The sequence below is a fragment of the Typopeltis vanoorti genome, chromosome 14 (genome assembly GCF_054136105.1).
Source record: "Typopeltis vanoorti isolate ZY-2024b chromosome 14, IOZ_Tvanoo_1.0, whole genome shotgun sequence".
In the NCBI taxonomy this organism is placed as follows: domain Eukaryota; kingdom Metazoa; phylum Arthropoda; class Arachnida; order Uropygi; family Thelyphonidae; genus Typopeltis; species Typopeltis vanoorti.
In genome coordinates, this window is record NC_143562.1 from 5,284,394 (window position 1) to 5,306,178 (window position 21,785).

At 34.7% G+C, this 21,785-nt stretch overlaps 1 protein-coding gene across 1 annotated transcript in view; it reads right to left on the bottom strand.

Moving 5' to 3' along the window:
• Positions 1–21,785, bottom strand: part of LOC150099138 (tyrosine-protein phosphatase non-receptor type 13-like) — a 470,034-nt gene that overhangs the window by 20,587 nt on the left and 427,662 nt on the right. Inside the window, exons 31-33 of the mRNA XM_090403679.1 lie at positions 4,560–5,336; positions 1,846–2,025; positions 1,604–1,695 (exon numbers count right to left, since the gene is read on the bottom strand). Coding sequence (XP_090259805.1) covers positions 1,604–1,695; positions 1,846–2,025; positions 4,560–5,336 — 1,049 coding nt within the window. The remainder of the gene's footprint in view (positions 1–1,603; positions 1,696–1,845; positions 2,026–4,559; positions 5,337–21,785) is intronic.

The window sequence follows — 21,785 nt, forward strand, 5'->3', positions numbered from 1 at the left end:
GTGTTTGGAGGGAAAAAATGAATCTTGACATTTTCATCTAAGTCAGTCAATAGAGTTGGATGGCCTGGTGCATTATCTAATAAAAGCAAAATTTTGAAAGGAATATCATTCTTTTTACAATAGCTTTTAACTTCAGGGCAAAAACAAGTTTTAAACCAGTCTCCGAAAATTGAACAAGTCACTCGTGCTTTTTTTATTGGAACACCAATGAACAGGTAAATTGTTCTTGGGTTTTTCGCTCTGCACACTAACAGTGGCTTCAAGTTAAATCAAGTAAAAGTGTCAATCGGTCTTTTGACACTTTATACCCAGCTTGTGTTTTTTCCTTCTCTGCTAGAAATGTGCGCGATGGCATTCTTTTCCAGAACAAGCCAGTCTCGTCAGCATTAAAAATTTGATCATCTGTGTAGCCTTCCTTCTCAATAAGCTCCTTCAATTCATTGGGAAATAATTCTGCAGTTTTAGTGTCAGCACTTGCGCTTTCGCCTTGGATTCTTACGTTATGGAGTTCCATATGCTTTTTGAAATTGTAGAACCACCCGCGACTTGCTATAAAAGTTTCACTGGTTGTACCTCCTTCATTTTCGCTTTCATTTTCTTTTATTTTGTCATATCGACTTGTTGCTTTTGCCTGGATTATCATTTGACTCAAAGGAATCTTTTTCTGATTATAATCATCAATCCAGATCATTGCATTCCATATTTTCCATTGTAGAAGATAGAGTTCTCGTGATCACTTATGAAATATAAGAAGCGGTGCTCATTCCATGTTGTTTAATCTTTTCTTTGCTCTGAATAATTGTTCATGCAGATGACTCATTCATTGAATTCTCACAAGCTATTTTAGCAAACGAAGCACCATTCTTGTGACATTTTATAATTTCAAGTTTCTTCTCTAATGCCAACCACTTGCGTTTTTTTTGTTACACCAACAGTGTCTTCTTTGTTTTGTCTCTTTTCACTCATACTTAAATAATAAAAAAATTTTAAATACTAACATTAACGTAAATAATAAAATGCCGCAGGGAAAGAACGTGTCTATGTGAGAGCCAAATGAATAATTACTGGCTCTCGACTTTCACTTGTGGTGCCCAGGAGTCGCCGGTCAGTGTTGACAATGTCAGTGTAATAATGATAAGTGTAATAATAAAAACCGCATTAGACCAAAACCTGGGTTGTTCAAAACCGCGCTATACAAGGTATTCCTGTATATATATATATAATCTTCAAAGGCTTAAACTGTCATGACTAAGTAACTTGGCTTTATACAAACCAATTAATTTCTGATAGGGCAGCTTCTTCTATCAGCACAGTCTGCTTTGTCTGTCAATTGAGCATATTCTCTAACTAGTTTTATCTATCTTGCAAGATGAAAAACAAACCCAAGTTTCTGGGAAATAGGGGTGAATGTGGTTAATTCACCTTCATTTCAAAAGCCCTTATAAAAGTTCTTCATGTTGCGGATAAGATTTGAACCTAAGCATTTCCAACCAAAAGACAGCTGTTGTGAATAAGATATGGAAGCTACCCATGCATAACATACACATACCTACAATTTAAATTAAAAACTATAGTATTTTGTTATAATTAATAGATTTCTTACCTTGCAAATTTCATTTTAACAACACCTCTAGTTTTCCTCAGAAGATCAATTACTTCAGTAGCTGGCTTTCCGATGACAGACTGATTATTTACCTATATATACATTGCAGACATGATTATATTGATATTATTAATTCAGCAATTAACTAAATATTGAATCATTTGAAACTAGCAGAATTACTATTAAAAGTAGATGCATAAGAACACGTATCAAACTATAAAAGACATTATGTGACTACCTACCTCAGTCAGTCTATCCTCTGTCTTGATTCTTCCATCTTTGTCAGCTAAACTCCCCCCATACACAGCTTTGACAACAGGTGCACAAGGCAGGAGAGAATTTTCTATTCTTCCATCATCACAAAGACTGAAGCCCAGTCTGCCATGCCATCCTCTATCAAGTTCTACAGACAATGTTATAACCTGAAAGTGAAAGGAATACCAAGGTAAAACAGAACTAAAATGATATTATTATATTCAACTCAGTTCTTTCATTTCTGTGTGTTTTCATACTCTTTAACTGAATAACCATTGCAATAAATCTAATAAGAAAATCAGCAATAAAAAAGAAACTATGAAAATAAGCAAGTGGAAAACATCAAACATTTTCGATAGAGAACTTACAAAACCAAATAAAACGCTTTAACTATTTAGGTACATACTAAATCAGTTCTTAGTTATTAGTTTATACTGAAGGAGACAAACTAAATATGGAAATAGATAATAGAGTAACAAAAAAGATATGTGGAGGTGAAGTTGATAAACATTGTGGACTAAAAGAGAAAATAAGCCAAAACACAAAGATAGCATTACATAAGACATGTTTCAACAAATTTTAACTTATGAATGAGAGTGCTGTGAAAACAATCAAGAGAGTGATGGCATCGATATTAGAACCGTAATAAAAATGAAGATAATAGAAAGGAACCAGACACTGTTAGCATTCAAGAATGTTAAGCAGAGCTAATCTATGAAAGGTATAGGCACGTAACTGAATAGAACAGAACAATTTAGAAAAAACAGGTGCTTTAAGCCAAAGTAGGAAGAAAGGACCCAAAGGAAGGCAGAGATTAGATGGATAATTGCTGTTAATAGTACTGCAGAAGACTGAAATGTAAGATCCAACAAAAACAGATTAATACAGGAGAAAACCATGGATAACAAGCTAATAATAATGTAACCTAACCATGTTTGTACTATGATAGCATCCTCGGGGTATATATCAGGTACTGATGGTGATGCTATTCTTGGTTAAGCAACTTAAAATGAAGTGCTACTTATTTTAGCACTCCTGCTACTCCAACCATGTTGTTTCTGCCATTTGTTTCTTTTTTCAAGAGTTAGAAAAATGGTTGATGAGTACTCCCTGCAAAAATATCTGTTGCAGAATTACATATTCATCATATGTTTCATTAACAAAACGTGTCCTTAACGACAGCTGTAGAAAGTTATACCACTGGGTTACGGAGTATATTATACTTTTAAAAAAAATTATATTCTTGTTTTAATTCTTGATTCAAGCATAAGCAAACAGAAATAGCACATAGGGTATCTTCACAACTAGTCTATATGTATATAGAGGCTACTGATTTTATATTAAACTGCTTTAATATCCAATAACAAAAAAAGCAGATTTTGGGAAAGATAGTTACCTAGACTAGTTAAGATCTGAGATCTCATTAGTGGAAGCTAGACCCAGGAAGAGGATTATCCTCATCATGATTCTCCATTTCATAATTAGCAAAAACAGGTATCCATTTTACCAACTAAAATAATCTCATATTATTCTCTCCATACCATATATTTATGCATCATCATCATGTTGAAATGTGAGAGGGATAGCACCATAAAGTTCCAATGATTCAGGACACACAAAATTGATCAATGAACCTAATCTATTTTATGAGAGGTATCTACCCTCTGACCTCCATCTAAATGCTACTTCCAAACTTTATCAATGGAATAAGACAACACATAGATATATATTTTTTGGCATTCTTTATATATACTCAAAATCAGACTGCAAGATCATAATGCAGCATGACTTGTTCCTCCACAATCCATGTTCTGTGTACATTACTTCATTCCAAATGATGTGCATTTATTATCAAAGGTTTGTGATTCAAATTTTTCATGAACTTCATGGCATATGGTTATGTTATGGAAATCCTTACAAGATTGCTTACGGATGTTCAAAATACCCAAAACAGAGTTTCTGTTTTGTGGTTTGAAGGCAATGAAGTAACCAGCCCTTTCAAGGAGTAATGACTCCTGTCAATCAGTATTTTAGTTCTACCTGGGCACAATATACTGTGCACAAGTATCTTGGGCACAATATGTTACCTGTGGATGTGGGAATGCTTAATTATTGAGCAACAGCACTACAGACATTTTCTATCATCTGAAATGCTGCTAACTCTTTCTATGTACTGGTTATTAGGTATACAAGGGCTAAATGACTTTCAAGCAAACTGCTAATCTCTTTTACATGCCACAAAATTTGCATATTGTGTACTCAAATCCATTTTCCTGCAGGTAGAGAGGTGCCACTTGACTTTTGATTAGAGAGAGAGAGAGAAGAGATATTTCAGTTTTTTTTTATTTTATTTCATGAAAGTACTATTCATTCAGAACATAAAAAAGAAGAGCAACTTATCATCTGACAGGAAAAGCACCCTGCCAGTAACAACAATTATACTTTATAGTCCAAGATCACTGGAGAGTGCAAGTAAGAATGTATTCTTTTAATCCCTGATGCCCAGTTATCTATAACATAGCAAATGCACATATGTTGAAGGAAACCAAATAAACACATCTAAGTCTGAAAAATTTTCTGTGTCTTGTAAAACTAGTTAACATTCTAATAAAACATATTTTATTTAACAGCCAAAATAAAACTGAAGCAAATTTGTGATAAATCCTCAAATGCAAAATAAAATCACAGTTTTTATACTTACATGTGACTGAATTGGACTGACCAAAGCCTCCTCCGGTGTTTCAGTGTTACTGGAACATGATGAATCTTTATCACCTACTTTTAAAATAGCACTGCTGTCTGATGAGTTACTGGAATTTTGTGTCATTGCATTATCACATGTATCTGAATTATGGCAAAGAAGAGTCGTTCCCCTCCATTTCAATAATACTTGACTATCTTTTTCAGAGTTCTGGTGTTCTAAATTTCCAGTTTTTGATGATTTATTACTTAAATTATTTGTAGGAACAATAACACTTGACTGCCTATGCAAGGCATCCTCATCCGTTCCCAGACTAGCTAACCTTTGTTTTCTATCTGATGTATTTAACATGTCTAGTGACTTTGGTCGCTGGCTTCTCTGAAGGCCAGGGCCACTATTAGAGAGGTCTTCTTCAGAAGTAGGATTTTCTATACTGCTGTTATTTAATACAGCTTCTTGCCCACTGCTGGATGATGTAGTACTACTATTTTCGCTTCCAGCAGAACTGCTGGAAACATCTGTTTTGTCTTTCTTTATCTTTCTGTAATCTCTTTTTTTTTCAGATGAGCTACTACTGTTCTTATTCTTTACTCGATCACTTAGTAACTGAATGGCCTCTCTCCTCAGAGGTTTTGTTAAAGGTGGTTCATCTTCTATTGAAGCTGGAGAAAGAGGAGGGTTGCATCGAAACAGCTTCAGCAGTACAGTTTCTGGAGCATTTCTTAAGAAATGTATGGCTTCACTGTGGCTCATGGTTGACATATCGGTTCCATTAACCTAATTAAGATTTTATATATAAAAAAAAAATCAGCCAAATTATCAATAAGCTAAATTTATATACTATGAATTCAAAACTTTAAGCTGCAAACAAATCATGCATATTCATGTACCAGTTAAGATGTTTTGTAATGAAATACAGGTAACCCTCGCACAATGCAGTCTACAAATTGTAGTAACCCTTGTTCAATGCGGTATTTATACAACTCAGTTTCGATAAAAAACACAGTCTACAAATTGTAGTAACCCTTTATCTTTTCGTGTTTTTCACCCTGCAAATTAAAAATCAAATTTTATCTTCGTTAAATTTGTGTCTGCCTGTATTGCGCATGTAGTTATAAGTAGTGAATTTATATTAGGGAAAATATCCTTTAGTAGCACACATGTATGTCAATTGTTTAACGTATAAAGTGTTTATTGGTGAAAATTGTCCTCGTTTGCTGCCAGGAAAGTGCATTAAAAATCACAAGTGTGTTAATCTCAAGCTGAGCACTTCATTTTCTGGTGAGTTACATACAATATGTAATGCCTTCTTATGTAAAAATTTTATTTTTATAGTAATGACCACTTAGAGGGCTTTTGAAATATTGTTGAAAACGAAATTAGTGAATTAATTGATGGGGAAATAGATTTAAATGAGGAGAAACTGGTACAATTAATGATGTCGAACCAAAAGGCTAGGAAAGTTCTACTGAAGATACTGATTGTGATGAATCCATTAAAGAATTCAGTTTAAAGAAATTAGCAGAAGTTTGGACTTGGCAAGAAAGGAAGTTATTTTACGGATAATGATCCCTCAATGGAGCGCTCTGGAAAATTTACAAGACAATTGGATTTTGTTTAGCTCCATATTATGAAATTGCAGCCTAGTGGTATGCAAGATCTTATTACTGACTTCTTGATAACTAAACCAGCTGATGTATGCAATGAGAATTATATAAATGATATCCAAGAGATTTCAAGTGATGGCGACGTCCACCACTCATAAATAAAGAACATCCAAGTAATGTTCGTTTTGAAGACAGTGCTGATGATTAAAATATGCACTTTCTATTTTAATTTAATTTAATTTTACCTAAACCATTTATGCATTATGTGCAATGAAGATTATGTACAATTTGTATTTTTATAAGTTTATACAATGCATTTTGTTTCATAGTTTATGTTTTCTTAACTTATATGAATTACCTGAATTAAATAAAAATATTTTTTGTTGGATATGCCATTGCTGTTTATAAAATTTAAAAAAAAAAAAAAAGATTTTGGAACATAACCCTACTTTTTCTGTGTGATCTGAGTCTCACATAACACAGTATTTCTGTTGAACCTAACATTCGTGTTATATGAGGGTTACCTGTATATCTATGTGCAATCATATATAAGCTTAGAGAGAGAAAAGCAGAAATGTTAATTAATAATTTAATCATTAGTAACATTTTGCGAACCAACTGTTACTTACCTTAGAATTAATCTAATAAATCATCAAAATTGTCCAAGGAATGAGCAAGAATGTCAGAGAAATTCTTGCCCATTCCTCTGACAGTGTTACATAAGCAAGTGAATATTACTGATTTTTTGATGGAGTAGGCCAGCAAATATCAGATATCACTATGAGTTTCATCATGACTGGATTACAATGATTCCCAAATTTCAATATTGTAAAGGCACCTGTGGTATGTGGTGAACACTTTATCTTAAGTAATTAGGAAAGATAGACAGTAGTCATCATGGGATCTTATTCACATTTCAACTGCACTATCATTACAGAATAGTGAATTGTGATTTGGACAATACAAACTGTTATTGACATAAAACATGTAAACAAAGAAAATTAACCAATATTTGCTATTCATATGAATCAGATAACCATAATAAATGATCATCAGTGATAATAAATTAGATAAATTCAAAACAAGGCCAAACTTACAACTGGTCAAATTATGGAAAGTGGCATATGCCAGAAGGATAACACTTGATTAATTAAACGTAAATAACAATAATAAAACAAGAATTGCACATATTAAATAATATATTTGAAATCACTGAATTCTACAAATTCACAGAATTAAGGAATCCTTCCAAAATACAATCATAGTTTCTTTATAGTATTTTTATCCACTAATGATTCTATACTTTAATGAGAAAGACGAATGTCCATAAGGCCTATAAAGATTGAAACAAATCTGTTTCAATTTTTGTATATGGCCCTTCCCATAATGTTTTGCATTATGGAATACCAAGGCGAATGATATTATACAAGTAGGATTCGTCGTAAAGATACTTCAAGCACAAACTTTGTTCACACTTGGGTAAAGAAGTAAACAAGAATATAATTTATGCCTATGCTCTCTTTTTTGGGTCCACTACGTCAGTGACATTTTTGACATCTGATCACAGTCAGAAAATTAATTGATCACTTTTTTTTTAACATCAGATCAACAACTTTCATTCCACAGAAAGCACTACTACACCATCTCCCCCCCCCCCCTCCCCAATTAGAACCATCTGAAAGACATTCCACTATTCATTCATTCAAATGAACTATCGAATTTTTTTTTATAGCAAATCAACAGCTTGCTAAAAAACAGCTTTCATCACTATCAGATTTAATGGAAAAGGAGAATGTAGATGACTTGCCTAGACATTATGTTTACCCAATTCTTCTGGTGCTTAAGACAACTCTGTCATCTTTCAGACACCTCACATACCTTCGCTTGTAGATACATACAACATGATTTTGCTGATTATCTTTCCCAAAAAATTAATTTAAAGGTCTTGCTGTAAGCATTTAGGCTTACAGCAAGAATTCCCCCACTATTCAACCTGTTTATGTAGCTCCTATCCATGAAAGGTTTATTTGTGAGCCCAGAATACATTCCTACTGTGGGCTAAGAATTTTTTTTTCTATATATATATATATATATATATGAAAAAAAATTGAATGACTAGAACCGAGATTTAATTAAAAAGGTTTTAATATAAACACACTACTAGTTTCGGCCTGTAACAGCCTTCTTCAGATGACATTATAAAAGAAAAAACACTAAACATTGAAACATTGTCTATGTTGTTCATTGACTATGAACAGCATAGACAGTCTTTATACATAATTAGCATGAAAACGTTGTAGTTGTATTTGAAGCTGTTCTTTCATTTGTTGCATTGTTGGGAGAGTGCGTGCTTGCTGCATCACGTGAACGCCAGTACATGATTACAGCTCTCCCAACAATGCAACAAATGAAAGAACAGCTTCAAATACAACTACAACGTTTTCATGCTAATTATGTATAAAGACTGTCTATGTTGTTCATAGTCTTTTCACCCTCAATGTTTAGTGTTTTTTCTTTTATAATGTCACCTGAAGAAGGCTGTTACAGGCCGAAACTAGTAATGTGTTTATATTAAAACCTTTTTAATTAAATCTCGGTTCTAGTCATTCAATTTTTTCCATAAAACTATGTATGCTAACCGAGTCAATGATCATTCTGTCATATATATATATATATAGGGGACTCCCCCCCCCCCCAGTTCCGGACTGGTAGGCCGGTTCTCCTTGAATTCTGATGAATCGAATTTTGACAACTCGAAATGGGGAGTTCCACCCCCTGGCGCCCAATCCCCCTGAGTTCTGGGCTGGTAGGCCGGTTCTCCTTGAATTCTGATGACTCGACATTCAGGGTAGCCGAGTTTCAAAACATTTCAAATAACGTGACACGAAAACGTTACAAAAAAAGACTTATCATTTTATATTATAGAGTAGATATACATATTTGGTATTTTTATTTATTTTTTTACTTGATCCAGAAATCCTGCTCTAGAGACCGAACGTGGAACTTTTTAAAGACATTTCAGGCATCCAATATGTGGGGCAGTAGTCTCACACCAAAAAATGAAATTCATCTTTCATCTAAAGGTATTCACAAACATCCGTGTCCACAGCGGGATTTGAACCCATAACCCACTGGTTGGAGAGCAGACCCGCTAACCACTCAGCCAACCAGGCCAGCATACAATTTAAATGAGTTTAACCAGAGTAAAATCCAATATATACATTCAAACAGTCCTCCTTCTTGCAACAGCCCTGTTGAACATACAGTTCTTATCCCTTGTGTTTCTGGAATATTGTTAGAATCTTGAAGAGATTAGAATTCTTTGATTCTACCCTCTTTAGAAAAACATCAGCTTCAAGGAATCTGATGTTTTTTTATTCAATTTCCTACTAACTAATATCAATGCTAAGTGATCTCCTTTGTCTGAAATGTTAATCTCAGATATTTACTTTTTTGCAGATGATGTTATACTCCTAAATAAATCCAGTACAAGTTCGCAGGATTCCCTGACCAAACTGAATAATTGCTTAATAAATTTATTATGAAAATCAACAATAAAAAGACCAAGATAGGCAGAAACATAAAAAAAATCCACTGCGTCCTGAATTGAGAAGTGAAAATTTCAGCTATTTAGGCATAATCTTTAGTGAAGATGACAAATTAGGGAAATAGACAACATGGGAAATGGGAAATAGACAACAGAATTAACAAAGCTGATATGGTGGGAAGCAAAATGAATAAACTAATATGGAATAAGAGAAAAATTAGTCAAAAAACACTGATCAAGCTGTATATAAGAGACTGTTCAAACCAATTTTAACTTATGATCTCAGAAATGGGTTAGAAATAAGACTGGAGACTACAGATATGAGATTTCTGAGAAAAGATTAAGGGAGTGAACAGATAGCATCAATGGCAGTACCATATTAAAATTTAGAATAATATCCTAATATTAGGAAAGAACTTGACATTGTTTGCATTCAAGAATATATTAGCAGAGCTAATCTTAGGTATAATCTGGTCACTTAAACAGAGTGAGAGAATCACATTAAAAATGAGGATATTAAGAAAGAACTTGCCATTGTTAACATTCAGGAATGCGTTAGTATAGCTAATCTCAGGTGGTATGGTTTTAAATAGACCATACCAACATAGAGTGGTACGGTCTTAAATAGAATGGGAGAAAAAAGATTCAGAGGAAGACCAAAAACCAGATGAACAGATTCATTTGGAAGCACCTTAGAAGACCAAAATGTTGATTATGACAGTATCGGGGGCTGACAAGTAAGAGACTAATTTGGAGGAAAATTGTTAATAGAAGATTAATAATAATGTAATCTTACATATGTGCTGTCATAGTAGCCTATACACCTCTTGAGGATACATATAAGAAAAGTTTGATGATTTTTTGGTATTTTGGATATTCAGTAGATAAGAAGCATAGCAAATACCAATATCTGATCCTAGAAGTCAGGTAAGTAGTAGCACATGGAGTTGACATGCAAACCAGGATACTCTGGAGAAGCACATGCCTAATTCACGGAAACCATTTTAAACATGATCATATGGTTAAAAGACAGTTCTGAGGCCTTACTGCATCCACCTAATCTAAATCAGAATGATGGCCGTCTCCTTAGAATGAAGATTCTGTTTCTTATTATTATAACTAATAAGGATTATTATTACTTTTTTTTTAAATATATCTTTAGTATTGTTATTTAAAGTTTACTTAGATGTTATCCTTTTAGTATTCAGCATTTGCTATGAATGGTTAGCAGATTGTTTTAAATTTACCTAATTTGTCATGGATGATGGATTATTTTTTTCTCTGAAATATATGATCCACTACCATCATCATCATCTTCTTCTTCTTCTTCTGCAGCTTCTCCCACTTAAGTGGGGTCGCTGTTTGTAATGAGTCTCCTCCACACCTTCCTGTCTTGGGCTGTCACCACATCCAAGTTCTTCATCTTCAAGTCCTCTTCTACCAGCTCCCTCTATCTCTTCTTTGGCCGCCCACGCTTCCGCCTTCCTTGCACATCCATCTGCATGACCCTTCTTCCCACATATTCATCCTCCCTCCCCATCACATGACCAAACCATCTCAACCTTGCCTCCTGTATTTTCACTCCTAAGTTCGTAACTTTCACTGTTCCCCTGACATAGTCATTTCTCAGACGATCCTTTCTGGTCACACGGCACATCCACCTAAGCATTCTCATCTCTGCTACTTCCATCCTGCTGATGTTATTTTTCTTCAGGGCCACAGTTTCTATAGCATATGTCATAGCTGGCCTATAAATTTTGCCTTTCAGATTGATCGGCACCCTCTTATCGCATAACACTCCAGCCATCTCCCTCCAGTTCCTCCAACCCGCTTGTATCCTGCATCCCACTTCCTTCTCAGCTCCTCCATCTTCTTCCACTGTTGAACCTAAGTATCTAAAGTTTCTCACCTTCCTGATGACATTTCCTTCCAGCTCCAGATCTGTCTCCTGGCCGCCGCCCACTACCATCATCATCAAATTCCTGATATGAGAAGGATGCTGTACTACTAACCGATCATGTCATTAGCTTCCAATTTTTCTCCAAATTAGTCTCCAATTTGTGAGATCTTAATTTTCGATCCTCTAAAGTACTTTAACTGCATCAATAGACCTAGTCATCCTTCTCTAGATCTTTTTCCTATAATCAAATACCAGTTTTGCTAACTTTTCCTTTTCCTATTTAAATTGCACACTATCTAGTAGCTCTACTCACATATTCCTGAATGCTAACACTGTCAGGTTCTTTCTTACTATCATAATTTTTCATATGATTCTTCATTGGTGCTAGCACATTCCTAATTTTCCTCTACACTGATATCTGTAGTATCTAGTCTTTGACTAACTGCTTTATTTCAAATACAGAACTCAGAATGACAGTTTTAATTTCAACATAGTACACTGCAAATTTAACATTTTGGGTAATTTCATTCTTATTTCATATAAGTTTATGCATCTGTCTCACCATCCTACCATCTATGCTTATTCTATAATATATTTCCAAATTTAATTTGCCATCTTCACAAAAAATTATGCTTAAATAGCTGAAATAGTTTACTTATTCTCAAGGTTTCCTCTACTGAGAATGTAGTTAATGTTTTCTGTGTTCTTGCTCAGTTTCAAAGTTTTTGTCTTTTTATTATTGATTTTCTAGCTAAAAAGAGGCCTTGCCTACTCCCTATACGGGAATAAAAAGTGTCAGCTTATTATTTATTATTGTTATATTCAATTCTAGTTAGAGCTACCTCAATTTAGTTTAAGGCCTGCCTTGCAAAGAATTTATTTAGGAATATGACATAATCTTGGCTTTATGTGCCATGAAGCATGAAGGGGAAAAGTAGCAGTAGCATGACATTATCAGCATAAATAAAGAGCTGAATTCAATGTATCAATTTTGCTATCAGGTTTAATGCCACCTTCTTTCACAATGTGTTCCACATAGATTATAAATAACAGTAGATATAGCGAACACACTTGTCTTACACTTGATTGTACATCAACAAATCTTCCTGTATCTTCATCATCATCAAATTCCTGCCATGTACCCACAAGGAGTGTACACAGGATATGATAGTACTACATGAAAAAAATTACATCATTATCAACTTCCTATCTACAATTTTCCTCCAAATCAGTCTGTTACTTGTCAAGACTGCAACATTATCAGATCTTATATTTCTATCATCTAAGGCACTTTGTACCGTATCAATCCACCTATATCTTGGTCTTCCTCTGAGTCGTTTTGCTGCCAACCTGGCAGAGAACACTTGTTTTGCTAATCTTTCTTCGCCCATTCTTTTTAAGTGACCATACCACCTGAGATTAGCTCTGCTAATGCATTCCTGGATGCTGACAATGTCAAGTTCTTTCCTAATATCCTCGTTTTTAATATGATATTGCCATTGATGCCATCTGTTCATGCCTCTAATCTTTCTCAGGACTCCCATATCTGTGGTCTCTAGTCTTTGGTAAAGTGTTTTACTTCTGACCCAGCTCTCAGATCCATAAGTTAAAACTGGTTTGAACACTATCTTGTATACAGCTAATTTAGTGTTCTGACTAATTTCTCTCTTATTCCAAATGAATTTATTCAATTGACTTCCCACCATACCAGCTTTGCTGATTCTGTTGTCTATTTCTATATTTAATTTACCATCTTCACTAAAAATTGTGCCTAAGTAGCTGAAATGTTTTACTTGTTCCACAGGTTCTCCATTGACATTTTCAATGATTCTGCCTATTTTCATTGTCTTTGTCTTTTTATTGCTGACCTTCATACCATATCTATTACAACAGCTATTCAATTTAGTCAGAGAATTTTGCAGACTTGTAGCGGATTTATTTAGAAGTATAACATCATCTGCATAAAGCAAAGAGCTGACATTAACATCTCCAATTTTGATATCATGTTTAATACCACTTTCCTTCATAATGTGATCCATATAGATAATGAATAACAGAGTGGATAATGTACATTCTTGTCTCACACCAGATTTAACATTAAACCATCTTCCTGTACTTCCTTCAATTCTAACTGCTGACTTACAACTCAAATAAAGACTAAGTATTGCTTGATATAATGCCCCATTGACACCATATAACTGTAGCATATTGAATAGCTTCTCTCTCTCTTGGCACCTTGTCATATGCCTTTTCCAGATTGACAAAACTTAAATACAGATCTTTGTTATATTCCCATGCTTTCTTAACTATTTGTCGTAAAGTGAAGATCTGATCCTGACAGCCTCTATTTGGACTGAATCCAGCTTGTTCTTCACCAAGCTTTTCTTCCACAATTCTTCTCAACCGTTTCTCAAGTATACTTGCATAGATCTTGCCAGGAACACTCAGTAGGGAAATACCTCTGTAATTCTCACATGCAGTTTTATTTCCCTTTTTATATATGGGTACTATTATAGCTCTACTCTAATCATCGGGAATTCGTCCCTCTGTCCAGGCTTTCTGAACTATGCAGTGCAGCCACTGTAAGACTCTTATACCACCATACTTCAGCATTTCTGGTCGAATATCATCTACTCCTGCTGCCTTTCCACATTTCAAGCCTTTGATGGCTTTTTCTACTTCTAGTATGGATATGTATTCCTGACTGCATGCCTGGTCAGTGTTTTTTTTTTTTACCACTGTGCTGTCATCACTGCTTGTTTCATTTAGCAGTTTTTCAAAGTAATTACTCCATACTTCAAGGATATCTTTTTCTCCCATTTTCATGTCACCTTTATCATCTCTAATTCCTTTTACAGCACTCTTTCCTCCATTCTTAAGCTTCTTCAACAACCTCCAGAATATTTTGCCACTTCTTGATATTTATTTTCTATATTCTTGCCAAAGTCCTCCCATGACTTTTGTTTAGCTAGTTTTACACAGTGTTTATCATTCTTGCATTTGTCTCTATATTCTGTAAGAGCACAAGCTGACTTATTTGACAGGAACTTTTGATATGCTTTCTTCTTTTCCTTCACTGCCTCTTTAACTTCCTGTGTCCACCAGGGAGTTCTGATTTTTTTATCCTTACAGACAACCTCACCACATGCCTCTCTGGCAGACTCAATCAATGTTTTCTTCAGAGTTTGCCACTGAATTTCCAAGGTTTGATTCCTGTTCTCAAACTCTTTCATTTTTTCTTCAATAATCTTGGTGTATTTTAGCCTACAGTTCACATCTGAGAGCTGCTCAACTGCTTTTTTGTTTCCGTCACCCCTATTATGTCGATCTGGTACTTATCTAATTCCTGAACTAGCTCCATTTCTTTGCCATTCAGGCTTCTTACATTGATAGTACCGATCTTTAACTCTGGTGATGTTGAGTTGGGGTTTGTTTTCAGATTTGTTCCAGTAGCTGACTTTTTGCTGTTCGCCCTGGATCCCTGGTGAAAACAACGGGGGCTTTGTTTAACCGGGCGACGCCCCAGCCGGCATGAAATTTTGTCATGTTGAACCATCATTTTTTATTTTGGTTTAACCAATAAGAATACAATTTGGTTGGCTAAATCCCAAATTGCCAGCCCATCCTCGTTCATTCAGTATCCAAGTAGATACCCAACAGGGTGCGCCATGAGAAGGTGAGGATTGGACATTAGGTCAGAAGCCGTGGTCAGTTCTCCGCATTCCTTTAAAGGCTATGTGGAGGTCTCCTCTCAGTTATACAGCTTTGACCCTTAAGCTTTGACTCCTGTATCTTCTTCAATTTTAAATACTAAATTACAACATAATATTGTGTTGTGTGAAATTTTTTCTTGACTATTGTGTATAAGACTATTACACTTTTTTTAAATAATGTTCATCAAGTAGCTTTATTTTATCGTCCTACATGTTTTACCAATTTTATTTTTCTATCGGCATCTTCAGGGAATACAAACTAGTAAGCTATATGAAGGTAACAGACTAGGTTATAACTGATGGTTGTAATTCATACAAAAAATTAGTACTAAACGAGGCAATGCGCGTGTCTCGGGAACGTGATTTATTCGTTATGGCTCATGATGTAATTGTCATGAAAGTTCATTTCTTTGATGTTTAATGATCTGATTAAAGCTTTCCAAATTTCTGGTAAGGTTAGACCTTGATTCTTGTTTAGTTTTCAGTTTTACAGGCGACTGTAACTGCTTCCTTGAAGGTTCTTGAATGGTAGTTATCTTCTATATAGGGCATAAGGCTCTTATCCCACTCAATGTGATATTGTAGAAGAGTAGGTTAGTAGAGGCAAAGTGGCAAGAAAGGTCTGAACTGTCTTGTCTGTTGTTTCTGACATATATGTGTTCTTTCATTCTCATTTCAAAGCTTCTAGAGGTCTGACCTACATAACTAATACCACATGAGCAAGGTATATTATATACCCCAGAGTACTTGTAGAATGGATGAGGGTCTTTCGGTGATCTTAAAAAATTTAACGAATAGTGTTGACTGGCTTGAATGCTACTCTGATATTATGTGGTTTTAGAAGGTTAGCTCATTTTTTGGAAACGCTGCTGACAAATGGAATAGTAATAGTACTGATGTATTGGACGTCATCACGTTGTCTATGTGGTATATCAATCAAGAGAATCTTGTTGTAGAGTCTTTTTGGATAACCATTTAAAGATAATTCTCTGGATATTGTAGTTAATTCCATTTGTAGGTCATTCTTATCTGTTGTGTACTGTATAGCTCTTTTCTTGAACATATGGATAATGCTAAGTTTCTGAGCTATATGATGAGACGAGTTGAAATGGAAGTAACGTCCAGTATCTGTAGGCAATAAACAGATAGGTTGATACTATTATTGGTTTGTTTCTTTATTAGGATGTCAAGGAATGGCAGTTTTTCATCTTTTTCAATTTCTAATGTGAATTTGATGGTATGGTGGAAACTATTGATTTGGTTAAGGTAATCCATTAGTTCTTCTTTCGTATGATCCCAAATGAGAAAGATATCATCCAAGTACCAAATTTTCGGTTTTGGAATGATCTGGGATAAGATTTTTTTCTTCTAGATCTTCCATGAATAAGTCAGCACAAGGAGGGGAGAGGGGGCTACCCATGGCTAATCTGCTGAGTTGTTTGTAGACACAAATAAAAGTTAGAAGTTAAACAGTGATTGAACAAAGTAGTTACGTATACCATTACTTCCAATAGTTGACGGAAGGAATCTATTCTCCCACTTACCAACTGTCCAAGTACCTTGTTAAGATTTTACAACAACACATTCACATCTTGGATACTTATATTAAAAACTCACAACATTTTATAGATAAAATAAAAAACATCCCTATCTATGAAGAGGATATACTAGCAAGCTTAGAGATTACATCTCTGTTTATAAACATTCCAGTAGTTGAAGTCATCAACATCTTAGAAAACTTGTTCCCAAGACACATCACTACTTTGTTCAATCACTGTTTAACTTCTAACTATTTTATTTGGCAAAAAACTGTCTACAAAAAACTCCCCAGATTAGCCATGGGTAGTCCCCTCTCCCCTCCTTGTGCTGACTTATTCATGGAAGATCTAGAAGAAAAAATCTTATCCCAGATCATTCCAAAACCAAAAATTTGGTACAGATATGTGGATGATATCTTTCTCATTTGGGATCATACGAAAGAACTAATGGATTACCTTAACCAAATCAATAGTTTCCACCATACCATCAAATTCGCATTAGAAATTGAAAAAGATGGAAAACTGTCATTCCTTGACATCCTAACAAAGAAACAAACCAATAATAGTATCAACCTATCTGTTTATAGAAAACCTACAAATACTGGACGTTACCTCCATTTCAACTCATCTCATCATATAGCTCAGAAACTTAGCATTATCCATATGTTCAAGAAAAGAGCTATACAGTACACAACAGATAAGAATGACCTACAAATGGAATTAACTACAATAACCAGAGAATTATCTTTAAATGGTTATCCAAAAAGACTCTACAACAAGATTCTCTTGACTGATATACCACATAGACAATGTGATGACATCCAATACATCAGTACTATTACTATTCCATTTGTCAGCAGCATTTCCAAAAAATTAGCTAACCTTCTAAAACCACATAATATCAGAGTAGCATTCAAGCCAATCAACACTATTTGGAAATTTTTAAGATCACCGAAAGACCCTCATCCATTCTACAAGTACTCTGGAGTATATAATATACCTTGCTCATGTGGTATTAGTTATGTAGGTCAGACCTCTAGAAGCTTTGAAATGAGAATGAAAGAACACATAGGATATGTCAGAAACAACAGACAAGACATTTCAGGCCTTTCATACCACTTTGCCTCTACTAACCTATTCTACTACAATATCACACTGAGTGGGATAAGAGCCTTATGCCCTATATAGAAGATAACTACCATTCAAGAACCTTCAAGGAAGCAGCTACAGTCGCCCGTAAAACTGAAAACCTAAACAAGAATCAAGGTCTAACCTTACCAAAAATTTGGAAAGCTTTAATCAGATCATTAAACATCAAAGAAATGAACTTTCATGACAATTACATCATGAGGCATAACGAATAAATCAAGTTCCCGAGACACGTGCATTGCCTCGTTCAATACTAATTTTTTGTATGAATTAGAGCCATCAGTTATAACCTAGTCTGTTACCTTCATATAGCTTACTAGTTTGTATTCCCTGAAGATGCCGATAGAAAAATTGGCGAAACATGTAGGACGATAAAATAAAGCTACTTGACGAACATTATATAAAATAGTGTAATAGTCTTATAATATTCTGTTTTTGCAGCATTTTTGAACAGCTTTTCTCTTGGCACCTTGTCATTGTGCCTTTTCCAGATCTATAAAACTTAAATACAGATTCCTGTTATATTCCCATAATTTCTCAGCTATTTGTTGAAATTAACAATCTAATCTTGACAGTTATTTGGTCTGAACACAGCTTGTTCTTTTCCAAGTTTGTCTCCACAACTTTCTTCTGAAGTATGCTTGCATAAATCTTAGTGCCAACCATTCTGTGCCTGGAACATTAAGTAGAGAAATTCCTCTGTAATTCTCACATTCAGTTTTATTTTCCTTTTTGTTGATGCATGGTATGAGAACTCTATTCCAATCATTTGACCTTTTGTAACTAAAATGATAAAAACATTGAATTGTTATAAGAACTCATATGAAGGAGTTTCAAAGACGTGAATCCTAAGCATGGATTTTTACATTCAACATGGTATCATACTGAACATGAAATCCTTTAGGAAAAAGGATTTCATGTTCAGTATGATACATGAAATCCTTTTTCATGTATCATACTGAATCCACAGAAGCAGTTTTAGATATGAATGCCTTTTTAAGGAGAGTTCTGAAGTTCTGTTCAATCACTCAAACTTCAACTGGAATGATAGCTTATTATTATTATGATTATACGGTATCTTGCATGGAGTCCGGAGACGCATCGTGGGGGAACCCAACTTAACTATTATATACACAAAACCTATCATACTTCGTCTTAAACTCATTCACAGTCAGGGAATCACAACTAATTCTGGCAATCCATTCCACTCATTCACCACTCCATGCAAAAATCTGGTCTGCACCCTTGCTAAGATGGTCCCTAGTTATATGATTACTTGTCATACATTGAAAAATTTCCTTCGCATCTATTGTATAAATCCCTTTTAATATCTTAAAAGTTTCTATCATGACCCCTCTTTTTCTGCCCATCAACTAAACTTTGTAACCCACAAATCTTCAAGCTATCCTCATAGGGAGTAGTCCACAGACCTATCTTGGTCACTTGTCTCTGAATTCTCTCTACCACCTCCTGGTTCTCAAGAAACCCAGATAACCACATCTATGCACAAATTATCCATGCCATGGTATGGAGAGAGAGAAAAAAAAAAAAACGGCACAAAGGTTTTAATTTTACAAGTGTTACGTATTTTACAAAAAACCTGTAATTTTAATCCACTTGAAAGAGTTCCAACAATGTGACGCTGTCTAGTATGCAGCACTTGCTTTGCATATTCTTAGCTTGTTTCAAATGAGTTATTTAGTTATTGTATCATTGAGGAAGAAATGGATTATTCAGTTGAAATATTTGAGGTTTTAATATTAGCAATAAACAAATAGTGTTCTTTACCTATTTGTTTACCTATTTACCAAAAATATAATGGATGGTAGGAAGCATATTAGATGGTGTATTATGTAATGTGTAAGTGGTGTAGGATGATCTCTCACAATGAGTCCTCAGATTCCAAGGAGGCATCATATAACAATGTTTGCTGAAACTATGCAAAACTTTTATACCACCAGAGTTCAGCATTTTGGGTTTGATATCAACTATTCTACTTTCACATCCACAATGACTAGTTTTTTTGTTTGTTTTTTTAAACTAAATAGTGAAATATTCTGACTGGATTCTTCCAGGATATTTTCTACAACTGTTGTGCATTTATTACTTCATTTAATGAGCAGACATCCAAAATATTGTAATATTTAGTTTTAACATCACTTTTCTGATTTCAAATTCCTTTTGTGGTGCTCCTTACTTCTTAAAAGCCTCAAACCAATTTGAAACTCTCGATATTTTATCATTTTTTCCCCCCTAAATAACATTTCAAACCAGTTTTAACTTATGGATCTGAGAGCAGGGTCAGAAGTAAAACACTTGACCAAAGACTAGACTGCAGATATGAGTCCTGAGAAAGACTATAGGCATGAACAGATGGCATCAATGGCAATACATATTAAAAACGAGGATATTAGGAAAGAACTTGACATTATCAGCATCCAGGAATGCATTAGTGGAGCTAATCTCAGGTGGCATGGTCACTTAAATAGAATGGGCAAGGCAAAAGATTAGCAAAACAAGTGTTCTCTGCCAGGTTGGCAGCAAAACGACCCAGAGGAAGACCAAGATATAGGTGGATTGATGCGGTACAAAGTGCCTTAGATGATAGAAATATAACATCTGATAATGTTGGTGTCTTGACAAGGAAACAGACTGATTTGGAGGAAAATTGTAGATAGGAAGTTAGTAATGATGTAAATTTTTCATGTAGTACTATCATATCCTGTACACCCCTTGAGGGTACACGGCAGGAATTTGATGATGATGATGATAAATAATATTTGTATATTTGAGTCCACAATTCAACAATTCACAACAGAAAGTCACTTAAATAGAATGGGCAAGGCAAAAGATTAGCAAAACAAGTGTTCTCTGCCAGGTTGGCAGCAAAACGACCCAGAGGAAGACCAAGATATAGGTGGATTGATGCGGTACAAAGTGCCTTAGATGATAGAAATATAACATCTGATAATGTTGGTGTCTTGACAAGGAAACAGACTGATTTGGAGGAAAATTGTAGATAGGAAGTTAGTAATGATGTAAATTTTTCATGTAGTACTATTATATCCTGTACACCCCTTGAGGGTACACGGCAGGAATTTGATGATGATGATGATAAATAATATTTGTATATTTGAGTCCACAATTCAACAATTCACAACAGAAAGTCACTTAAATAGAATGGGCAAGGCAAAAGATTAGCAAAACAAGTGTTCTCTGCCAGGTTGGCAGCAAAACGACCCAGAGGAAGACCAAGATATAGGTGGATTGATGCGGTACAAAGTGCCTTAGATGATAGAAATATAAGATCTGATAATGTTGGTGTCTTGACAAGGAAACAGACTGATTTGGAGGAAAATTGTAGATAGGAAGTTAGTAATGATGTAAATTTTTCATGTAGTACTATGAAAGGATATGTACAGGGGTGTACATATCCTTTCATGTAAATTTTTCATGTAGTACTATGAAAGGATATGTACAAGGGGTGTACAGGATATGTACACCCCTCAAGGGGTGTACATATCCTGTACACCCCTTGAGGGTACACGGCAGGAATTTGATGATGATGATGATAAATAATATTTGTATATTTGAGTCCACAATTCAACAATTCACAACAGAAAGTTACTGAGCTCTGATTCTTTTCAAAACTTTAGTACACATGCTTATTTTTGGTAGGATATCATTTTATCCTGCTCAACACTTAGTGGTAATCACTTCCTATTTCAATATCCCTATGCTCTTTTATCTTGAACCATTCTGAAGGTAACAT